The sequence below is a fragment of the Callithrix jacchus genome, chromosome 13, assembly GCF_049354715.1.
Source record: "Callithrix jacchus isolate 240 chromosome 13, calJac240_pri, whole genome shotgun sequence".
NCBI lineage: Eukaryota > Metazoa > Chordata > Mammalia > Primates > Cebidae > Callithrix > Callithrix jacchus.
Window position 1 is genome coordinate 97,524,037 of NC_133514.1, and position 12,169 is coordinate 97,536,205.

Here is a 12,169-nt window from a genome sequence, read left to right on the forward strand (position 1 = left end):
AATAGTTTTTGGGGGAACAGGTGGTTTTTGGCTACATGGATACATTCTTTGGTAGAACTTCTGAGATTTTGGTGCACCCATTACCTGGGCAGGGTACACTGTACCCAATGTGCAGTCTTTTATCCTTCACCTTCCTCCCACCCTTTTCCCAGAGGCCCCAAAGTCCATTATATAATTCTTATGCCTTTGTGTTCTTAGAGCCTAGCTTTCACTTATAAGTGAGAATATATCATGTTTGGTTTTCCATTTCTGAGCTCTTTCACTTAGAATAATGATCTCCAACTCCATCCAGATTACTGTGAATTCCATTGTTTTGTTCCTTTTTATAACTGAGTAGTATTCCATCCATTTGGATGACTGCTCTGGCTAGGACTTCTGGTACTATGTTGAATAAAAGTGGTGAAAATAGGTGTCCTTGTCTTGTTCCAGTTCTTAGGAGGAATGCTTTCAATTTTTCCCTGTTCAGTATAATGCTGGCTGTGGGTTTGTCATAGATGGCTTTTATTACTTTGATGTAAGCTCCTTCTATGCCTATTTTGTTGAGGGTTTTAGTAATAAAGGAATGATGGACTTTGTTCAAGGCTTTTTCTGCACCTATTGAGATGATCACACATTTTGTTTTTAATTTTGCTTATGTGATGTATCACATTTATTGACTTGGGTATGTTAAATCATCCCTGTATCATGGGTATAAAACCCACTTGATCATGGTATATATTATTTTTTTAATATGCTGTTGGATTTGGTTAGCTTATATTTTGTTGAGGATTTTTGCCTTTATGTTCATCAGGGATGTTGGTCTGTGGTGGTTTTCTTTTTTTAGTTATGTCGTTTCCTGGTTTTGGTATTAGGATGAAACTAGCCTCACAGAATGATTTAGGGAGGATTCCTTCTTTCTCTATCTTTTGGAATAGTTTCAGCATGATCATACCAATTTTCTTTGAATGTCTGATAGAATTCAGCTGTGAATCCATGTGGTTCTGGACATTTTGCTGGCAATTTTTAAAAAAAATATTCTTTCAATCTGGCTACTTGTTATTGTTTTTCTCATATTTTCTATTTCTTCCTGATTTATTCTAGGAGGTTTATATTTTTCTCAGAATTTGTCAATCTCCTCCAGATTTTCCAGCTTGTACATACAAAGGTGTTCATAGCAGCCCTGAATAATCTATTGTATTTCTGTGGTATCAGTTGTAATAGCTCCCATTTCATTTCTAATTGAGCTTATTTGGATCTTCTCTCTTTTCTTGGTTAATCTCACTAATTGTCTGTCAATTTGTTTATCTTTTCAAAGAACCAGGTTTTTGTTTGATTTTCACTTAGTTTCTTGCTCTGATCTTTGTTATTTCTTTTCTTCTGCTGGGTTTGGGTTTGGTTTGTTCATGTTTCCCTAGTTCCTTGAGATGTAAGCTTAAATTGCCTACTTGTGCTCTTTCAGACTTTTGATGTAGGCCTTTAATACTACATACGTTCCTCTTAGCATCACCCATAGGTTTTGATAAGTTGTATCATTATTATTGTTCAATTCAAATAATTTTTAAATTTCCATCTTGATTTCATTGTTGATTCAAAGATCATTCAAGAGCAGATTATTAAATTTCCATGTATTTTCAGTTTTAGAGTTCCTTTTGGAGTTAATTTCCAGTTTTATTCCACTGTGGTGGAATTCAGTATTTGTTTGTCTGAAAAAGACTTCAGCTCTCCTTTCATGAAGCCTAGTTTTGCTGGATACAAAATTCTTGGCTGACAATTATTTTGTTTCAGGAGGCCAAAGATGAAACAGCAATTTCTTCTGGCTTGGAAGGTTTGTGCTGAAATATCTGCTGTTAATGTGGCAGGTTTTCTATTATAGGTTATCTGATGCTTTTGTCTCACAGCTCTTAAGATTATTTCCTTTGTCTTGACTGTAGACAACCTAATGACTAAGTGTCTAGGCAATGATCTTTTTGCAATAAATTTTCTAGGTGTTCTTTGGGCTTCTGACATTTAGATGTCTAGATCTCTAGCAAGGCCAGGGAAGTTTGCCTCAATTTTTCCCTCAAATAAGTTTTGCAAACTTTTAAATTTCTCTTTTTCCTCAGGAACACCAATTATTCTTAGGTTTGGATGTTTAACATAAATCCAAATACCTTGGAGGCTTTGCCCATTTTTGTTTTTTGTTTTTGTTTCTTTGAGACAGGGTCTCACTCTTTCACCCAGGCTGGAGTGCAGTGGTGTGGCTTCGGTTCACTGCAACCTCCACCTCCCAAGCTCAAGTGATCCTCCCACTCTCAGCTTCTCAAGCAGCTGGGACCAAAGGCATCCACCACCATGCGCAGCTAATATTTTGCATTTTTAGTAGACACAGGGCTTGCCATGTTGCCCAGGCTGGTCTCAAACTCCCAAGTTCAGGTGATCCACCCACCTCACCTCCCGAAGTGTTGGGATTATGGGCATGAGCCACTATGCCTAGTCCCAGCTTTCAAAAATTCTTTTTTCTTTGTCTTCATCTGATTGGGTTAATTTGAAAGTCCTGAATTTGGGTTCTGAAATTCTTTCTTCTACTTGTTCTAGTCTGTTGTTGAAACTTTCCAGTGCATTTTGTACTTCTCTAAGTGTGTCTTTTACTTCCAGAAGTTGTGATTGTTTTTTTCTTTCTGGTATCTATTTCCCTAGAGATTTTTCATCTATTTCCTGTATTAAAAAAAAAAAATTCTTGAGCGGATCCAAGATGGCCAAATAGGAACAGCTCCAGAGTGCAGTTTCCAGCAAGAACAGCGCAGAGGGTGAGTGCTCTCTGCATTTCCAAACAAGTTTTCACTGCCCACAGACCAGGAGATTCGTGGGTCAAAAAGCACCATGAGTTTTCAGTGCAGTGGTTCCAGCTCATGCCAGGTTGGTGCACAGAAACTCACACAAGTTTGGGTGGCTGTTTCGACTGGTGCCTGGGACACCTGGGAGAGAGAGCCGTCCATTCAACTGAAAGGGAGGGGGCAGAGATGGGGAGCCACCAGGCGATCTGGATTGGTGGGTACCACCCCCATAAAACAAGCAATCTGAAATGCTCTGGATTGAGAGTTTTGCAGCAAGCACAGCTGGACCCAGGATGGTCCAGCTCAGTACGAGGAAAGGGCGTCCCCCACTATTGATGCAATCTGCCACTACTGAGGCAGTTCACACAGCAGCTGGGCAGAGCCTGTGGCAGCTCAGCAACACCTCTGCTGGCAGACTGTGACTAGACTACTCTGTGCAGGGCAGGGCATCTGTGAAAAAAGGCAGCAGCATGACAGGAACTTATAAATAAAGCTGACCTTCCTAGGACAGAGCACCTGGGAAAAGAGGCAGTTATGAGTTCAGCTGCAGCAGACTTAAGGTACCTGTCCAGCAGCTCTGCATGGAACAACAAAGCTCCCAGCACAACACTTGAGCTCCTATAAGGGACAGACTGTCTCCTCAAGCAACTCCCTGACCTCCATATACCCAAAAAGACACCTCATAAAGGAGAGCTCAGGCCAACATCTGGCGGGTACCTTGGGATGAGGATAGCAGAGGAAGAAACTGACAGCAACTCTAGGTGTTCTGCAGCCACTGTGGATGATTCTCAGGTGAGCAGGGTCTGGAGTGAATATCCAGCGGTCCTGCAGCAGAGGGGTCTGACTGTTAGAAGGAAAACTAAGAAGAAGAAAGAAATAGCTTCAATATCAACAAGAAAGACGTCCACTCAGAGACCCCATCCGAAAGTCACCAACTACAAAGACCACAGGTAGATAAATCCACAAAGATGGGAAGAAACCAGTGCAAAAAGATGAAAACACCAAAAACCAGAATGCCTCTCCTCCTCCAAGGGATTGCAACTCCTCACCAGCTAGGGATCAAAGATGGAAGGAGAATAAATCTGATGAATTGACAGAAACAGGCTTTAGAAGGCGGGTAATAACAAACTTCTCAGAGCTAAAAGAACATGTGCTAACCCAATGCAATGAAACTAAGAACCCTGAAAAAAGGTTAGATGAGATGCTAATTAGATTAAACAGCTTAGAGAATACAAACGACTTGATAAAGCTGAAAAACACAGCATAAGAACTTTGCAAAGCATACACAAGTTTAAATAGCCGGATCAACCAAGCAGAAGAAAGGATATCCGATATTGAAAATCAACTCAATGAAATAAACTGAGAAGGCAAAAATAGAGAAAAAAGAGTGAAAAGAAATAAACAAAGCCTCCATGAAATATGTATGGGATTATGTGAAAAGACCTAATCTACATTTGATAGGTGTACCTGAATGTGATGAAGAGAATGAATCCAAGCTGGAAAACAATATTCAGGATATTATCCAGGAGAACTTCTCCAACCTAGCAAGGCAGGCCAATATTCAAGTCCAGAAAATACAGAAAACATCACAAAGATACTCCTCAAGAAGAGCAACCCCAAGGCACATAATCATCAGAATCACCAAGGTTGAAATGAAGGAAAAAATGCTAAGGGGAGCAAGAGATAAAGGTCAGGTTACCCACAAAGGGAATCCCATCGGATTCACAGCGAATCTCTCAGCAGAAACCCTACAAGCCATTAGAGAGGGGGGCCCAATATTCAACATCCTGAAAGAAAAAAACTTTCAACCTAGAATTTCATATCCAACCAATCTAAGCTTCATAAGCAAAGGAGAAATAAAACCCTTTATGGACAAGCAATTGCTGAGAGATTTAGTCACCACCAGGCCTGCCTTACAAGAGCTCCTGAAAGAAGCACTAAACAAGGAAAGGAACAACCAGTACCAGCCACTCCAAACACATAACAAATGATAAAGACCATGAACACAATGAAGAAAATGTGTCAACTTAATGGGCAAAACATCCAGCTAGCATCAAAATGGCAGGATCAAATTCATACATAACAATATTAACTTTAAATGTAAATGGGCTAAATGCCCCAATCAAAAGACACAGACTGGCAAACTGGATAAAAAGTCAAGACCCATCGGTGTGCTTTATTCAGGAAACTCATCTCACGTGCAAGGACACACATAGGCTCAAAATAAAGGGATGGAGGAAGATTTATCAAGCAAATGGAGAGCAAAAAAGTCAGGTGTTGCAATCCTAGTCTCTGACAAAATGGACTTTAAACCAACAAAGATCATAAGAGACAAAGAAGGGCATTATATAATGGTAAAAGGATCGATGCATCAAGAAGAGCTAATGATCCTTATATATATACACACCAAATACAGGAGCACCCAGGTACATAAAGCAAGTTCTTAATGACCTACAAAGAGATTTAGACTTCCACAAAATAATAGTGGGAGACTTTAACTCCACTGTCAATATTAGACAAATCAATGAGATAGAAAATTAACAAGGTTATCCAGGACTTGAACTCAGATCCAGATCAAGTGGACCTAATAGACATCTGCAGAAATCTCCACCCCAAATCCACAGAATATACATTCTTCTCAGCACCACATGACACGTACTCTAAAATTGACCACATAATTCGAAGTAAATCACTCCTCAGCAAATGCAAAAGAACAGAAATCATAATAAACAGTCTCTCATACCACAGGCCAATCAAATTACAACTCAAAGTAAGAAATTAACTCAGAACCACACAGCTTCATGGAAACTCAACAACTGGCTCCTGAATGTCAACTGGATAAACCATGAAGGCAGAAATAAAGATGTTCTTTGAAATGTACGAGAATGAAGACACAACGTACCAGAATTGCCAGTAAACATTTAAAGCAGTGTCTAGAGGGAAATTTATAGCAATAAATGCCTACCAGAGAAGTGAGGAAAGATCTAAAATTGACACCCTATCATCAAAATTGAAAGAGCTAGAGGAGCCAGTTTAAAAAAACCTCAAAAATTAGCAGAAGACAAGAAATAAATAAGATCAGAGCAGAACTGAAGGAGATGCACAAAAAATTCTTCAAAAAAATAAATCCAGGAGCTGCTTTTTTGAACAGATCAAAAAATAGAGCACTAGCCAGATTAATAAAAAAGAGAAGGGAGAAGAATGAAATAGATGCAATAAAAAATGATAAAGGGGATATCACCACTGACTCCACAGAAATACACACTACTATCATAGATTACTACAAACAACTCTATGCACATAAACCAGTAAACCTGGAAGAAATGGATAAATTCCTGGACACTTGCACTCTCCCAAGCCTAAACTAGGAAGAAGCTGAAACCCTAAAAAGACCAATAACAAGTGCTGAAGTTGACGCAGCAATTAATAGCCTAACAAACAAAAAAAGTCCAGGTCTAGATGGGTTCACAGCTGAATTCTATGAGACATACAAAGAGGAACTGGGACCATTCCTTCTGAAACCATTCGAAACAATACAAAAAGAGGGACTCCTTCCCAAATAATTTTATGAGACCAACATCATCCTGATATCAAAACCCAGCAGAGACCCCACACAAAAAAAGAAAACTTCAGGCCAATATCCACAATTAACACAGATGCAAAAATCCTTAATACTGACAAACTGATTGCAACAGCACATCAAAAAGCTTATCCATCACAAACAAGTAGGCTTTATTCTGAGGATGCACGGCTGGTTCAACATATGCAAGTCTATAAACATAATCCACCACATAAATAGAACCAAAGACAAAAAACCACATGATTATCTCAATAGATGCAGAGAAGGTCTTTGACAAAATTCAACAGCACTTTATGCTAAAAACTCTCAGTTAACTAGATATCGAAGGAACACATCTCAAAATAATAAAAGCTATTTAAGACAAACCTACAGCCAATATCCTACTGAATGGGCAAAAACTGGAAGCATTCCCTTTGAAATGCAGCATTAGATAAGGATGCCCTCTCTCACCACTCCCATTCAATATAGTATTGGAAATTCTAGCCAGAGCAATTAGGGAAGGAAAAAAAAAACGGTTTTCAGTTGGAAACTCTAGCCAGAGCAATTAGGCGAGAAAAAAAAAAAACAACGGTTTTCAGTTAGAAAAAGAGTAAGTCAAATTGGCTCTATTTGCAGATGATATGATAGTATATTTAGAAGACCCTATCATCTCAGCCTCAAATCTCCTTAAACTGATAAGCAATTTCAGCAAAGTCTCAGGATACAAAATCAAGGTGCAGAAATCACAAGCATTTCTATACACCAATAACAGACTAACAGAGAGCCAAATCATGAGCAAACTCCCATTCACAATTGCTACAAAGAGAATAAAATACCTAGGAATACAACTAACAAAGGATGTAAAGGACCTCTTCAAGGAGAACTACAAACCACTGCTCAAGGAAACAAAAGAGAATACAAACAAATGGAAAAATATTCCATGCTCATGGTTAGGAACAATTAATATCGTGAAAACGACCATACTGCTCAAAGTAATTTATAGATTCAATGCTATCCCCATCAAGCTACCAATGACCTTCTTCACAGAACTGATATAAGCCATCTTAAACTTCATATGAAACCAAAAAAGAACCCACATAGCCAAGTCAATTCTAAGCAAAAAGTACAAAGTTGGAGTTATCACACTACTGGACTTCAAACTATACTACAAAGCTACAGTAATCAAAACAGCATGGTACTGGTACCAAAACAGAGATATAGACCAACAGAACAGAACAGAGGCCTTGGAGGCAACACCACGCACCTACAACCATCTGATCTTTGACAAACCTGACAAAAACAAGCAATAGGGAAAGGATTCCCTGTTTAATAAAGGGTGTTGGGAAAACTGGTTAGCAGTTTGCAGAAAGCAGAAACTGTACCCCTTCCTGACACCTTACACTAAAATTAACTCCAGATGGATTAAAGATTTAAACATAAGACCTAACACCATAAAAACCCTGGAAGAAAACCTAGGCAAAACCATTCAGGACATAGGAATAGGGAAGAACTTCATGACTAACACCAAAAGCATTGGCAACAAAAGCCAAAATAGACAAATGGGACCTAATTATCCTCCAGAGCTTCTGTATAGCAAAAGAAACAATCACTAGAGTGAACCAGCAACCAACAGAATGGGAAAAAATTTTTGCAATCTACCCATCTGACAAAGGGCTAATATCTAGAAGCTCCAAAGAACTAAAACAGATTTACAAGAAAAAAACAAACAAACCCATCCAAACAGACACTTTTCAAAAGAAGACATATATGAGGCCAACAACCATATGAAAATGCTCATTATCATTGATTATTGGGGAAATGCAAATCAAAACCACACTGAGATACCAGCTCACACCAGTTAGAATAGCGATCATTAAAAAATCTGGAGACAACAGATGCTGGAGAGGATGTGGAGAAACAGGGACAGTTTTACACTGCTAGTGGGAGTGTAAACTAATTCAACCATTGTGGAAGACAGTGTGGCACTTCCTCAAGGACCTAGAAATAGAAATTCCATTTGACCCAGCAATCCCACTACTGGGTATATACCCAAAGGATTATAAATTATTCTACTATAAAGACATGCGCACACATATGTTCACAGTGGCACTGTTTACAATAGCAAAGACCTGGAACCAACCCAAATGCCCACCAATGATAGACTGGACAAGGAAAATGTGGCACATATACAACATGGAATATTATGCAGCCATAAAAAAAACAATGAGTTTGTGTCCTTTGTAGGGACATGGATGAATCTGGAAGCCATCATTCACAGCAAATTGACACAAGAACAGAAAATCAAACACCGCATGTTCTCACTCATTGGTGGGTGTTGAACAATAAGAACCCATGGACACATGGAGGGGAGCATCACACCCTGGGGTCTGTTGTGGGGGGACCAAGGGAGGGACACTTGGGGAGGGGTGGGGAGATTGGGAAGGGATAACATGGAGAGAAATGCCAGATGTAGGTGATGGGGTGATGGAGGCAGCAAACTACATTGCCATGTATATAACTATGCAACAATTCTGCATGATCTGCACATGTACCCTAGAACCTAAAGTACAATAAAAAAATCTTTAAGTTGGTTTTCATCTTTCTCTGGTATCTCCTTGAGTAAATTAATAATCAACATTCTGAATTCTTTATATGGCAATTCACAGATTTCTTCTTGGTTTGGATCCATTTCTGGGGAGCTGGTATGTTTTGGAGGTGTTATAAAACCTGTTTCGTCAGATTACCAGAATTACTTTTTTCTTTTTATTTGGGTAGACTGTTCCAGTGGAATGCTTTGGAACTTAAAAGCCTGTTGTTCAGATTGTCTAGTCCCATGGGGTGATCCCTTGATGTGGTGCTCTTCCCCTTTCCCTAGGAATGGGGCTTCCTGAGAGCCAGATTGCAGTGATTGTTATTCTCAGTCTATACCCAGTGGGGCTACCAGGCTCTGGGCTGGTGCTGGGGAATGTCTGGTAAGAGGTCTGTGATGGACTCCAAAAGGAATTGAATGAATTTATGATGATCTGATGGTCCTGATGCACTATCATGAGCAATAAACGAACTCTGAAAAATAAAACTAAAAAAAGTCAACATACTTTCCCTTCCTGTACTTGTATTTGAAATAATATGATCTTTAAAAGTATTTAAAAGCAATATATAGAAAAAAATGCATATTTATTTAAAATGAGGAAGTAGGCCAGACACAGTGGTACATGCCTGTAATTCCAGCACTCTGGGAAGCCGAGACAGGCAGATTGCTTGAGCTCAGGAGTTTGAGACCAGCCTGGGCAATCCCATCTCTACAAAAACATACAAAAATTAGTTGGCCATGGTGGTGTGTGCCTGTAGTCCCAGCTACTCAGGTGGGAGGACTGCTTGAGCCCAGGAGGGAGAGGTTGCAGTGAGCTGAGATTGTGCCACTGCACTCCAGCCTAGTGACAGAGCCAGACCCTGTCTCAAAAAAACAAAATAAAATGAAGAAATAAACTTTACTTTTTAGTGGTTCATTTAATGGACAGGTAAGGGTTTTAAACTCCATAAAATATTATTGTTAGCAAGAAAATAACAATCTGCTTTTATAGTAATTATTTCTTGAGGTAGACATTTCCTGTTTTAGGGAATTAGTAATTAGAAGGGATTTTTTTTTATCTGATTGGCATCAGATTTGGAAATAGAAGACTGGATGGTATCTAATTGCTATGTTTTACTAATAGCACATTTTTTTCAGCCTAGTGACTTAATGCTTTCTATTTATTACTATAAAATAATTTATAAAGCTAATAAAGCAGCACTGAAATTCCAGATACAATGCCATTGAAGTTAAAACAGTAATTATAAATAGAAAATTGTACTCACAGCTTTCCATGGAATTTTCTAGAAGGCTTACTGGAAACAGTTATCTTTTTCTCAAAGGGTAATAAAAATCCACAAATAATTAGCTGTCAAATGCAGAAAAATGAAAATGAAAAACTAACAAAAATTAAAAAAGATTTTTTTTCTGGTTTGTAAAAAAATAAAAAAACAATATATATATATTTTACATATGTAAAATATATGTTTTATATATATATATGAAAAAAATATATATGTATATATATTTTTTTCAGAATAGAGCCACACTATGTTGCCCAGTCTGGAGAGCAGTGGCTATTCACAGGCACAATCATAGTACATGACAGTCTCAAACTCCTGGCCTCCAGTGGTCCTCCTGTCTCAGCCTCCTGAGTAGCTGGTACTATAAGCGCACCCCACTGTACCTGGCACAGAATTTTTTTTTTAAATAAAAGTCTTTACAATGAATTGTTTCTTATTTAAAAGCAAACTATGAAAACATAATTTAACTTATTTTCTTACTGAAGTTTTAACCACTTTCCAAACCGATGTATCTTGATCACAGCCTAAAGCTTCTTGGGCCGTTTGTTGGGCAATTGCCTTATAGTCCATCTACCTGCAAAGTTTTAAAAACAAACAACTGATAAGAATATAATCATATAAAAACTTAAGTGCTCTCTTACATTTTAATACTATTTCTATAGTGGCTGTCACATATAAATGAACAATAATTACTTGCTGAATGCATGTATGCATGAACCCCTCTCTCCTTACAGTTTTTCAAATGAGAAACTGTGGTACAGTAGAAAAATCTAGACTTTGGAATCCGAAACCTGGGTCATATTTGTCTCTGCCACCTATTAATGTGAAGCATGTTACCTAATATTTCTGTTTTTCCATTTTTCTCAAGGTATAAAATTAGGATAATATATCTACCTTGTAGAATTAGTATGAGGATTAAATGAGATAATATGCTTAAGGTTCTACCCTAGTGCCTGGATGATAGTTATTCAATAAATAATTTTAATTTCTAACAGATTAGTCATGCTTCCTTTCTCTTATGAAGCATCACCATCTGTTGGTTATATGTTCTTGAGGATTAAAGTGAGTAGCAGCGGCACTAAGTGATCTGACCCCTGGCTTCCTCTTCTCACCGGTCTTCTTATTCACTTATCTCCAATCATTTGCTCTCCTGGCTATTCCTCAAATACAATCAAGCAATTTCCTACCTCAGGTTCTTTGTACTTGCTGTTTCTTCTGCTTGTCACCTACTTCTCCAATGTGTTCACATGACTGACTGTTTCATAGGTATCTCTGCTTAACTGTCACCTCCTCAGATAGGATCAAGTTTAAATCAACTCAATTTAAACACATTGACTGAACTCTACTTGAATTTAGAAACTGCAATGGACTGAATGTTTACGTCTCCCTAAAATTCATATGTTGAAATCCTAACTCCCAAGTGATATCAGGAGATGATTAGGTCATGAAGGCAAAGCCCTTGTGAATGGGATTAGTGGCCTCACAAAAGGGACCCCAGGGAGCTCACTGACCCCTTCTGTCATGTGAGGACACTGCCAGAAGTCAGCAGTCTGCAACTAGAAGTGGGCCCTCACCAGAACCAAACCATGCTGCCACCCAGATCTCAGACTTCCAGGATCCAGAACTGTGACAATTAAATGTATTGTCTACAAGTCATTCAGTCTGGTAATTTCTTATAGTAGCCCAAAAGGACTGAGACAAGCACTGTTGTAAGTGTAGCAACAGTTGCGAAAGATATTAGATACTATTTCTTCTGTGAATGAGTTCAGGAAGCTGCAGTCTCACTGGTCCTTTGCTCATTATCCAGCTTACAGTTAGGGGAAGCTGGCAGGTAAGGTGAAAACACAGAGCAGGATTCAAATCCTGACTTTGTCACTTAGTACCAGCTGTATTATTTTGAGTAAATCGCTTAACCTTTGAACTTCAATTTCTACATCTATAGAAT

The 12,169-nt window shown here is 38.5% G+C and overlaps 1 protein-coding gene across 7 annotated transcripts in view; it reads right to left on the minus strand.

Annotated features, from left to right (window-relative positions):
* STARD6 (StAR related lipid transfer domain containing 6) overlaps nt 1–12,169 on the minus strand; it is a 79,083-nt gene that overhangs the window by 65,028 nt on the left and 1,886 nt on the right. For 2 of the 7 annotated variants that reach the window (XM_078348197.1, XM_035271128.3), the window contains exons 2-3: nt 10,705–10,798; nt 10,207–10,289 (exon numbers count right to left, since the gene is read on the minus strand). In XM_078348197.1, the coding sequence (XP_078204323.1) occupies nt 10,207–10,289; nt 10,705–10,794 (173 nt within the window). In that variant the 5' untranslated portion in view covers nt 10,795–10,798. Of the gene's footprint in view, nt 1–809; nt 9,651–10,206; nt 10,290–10,704; nt 10,799–12,169 lie in introns of those variants that run through there. The other 5 variants (XR_013525916.1, XR_013525920.1, XR_013525918.1 and 2 more) reach the window with 4 other exon arrangements.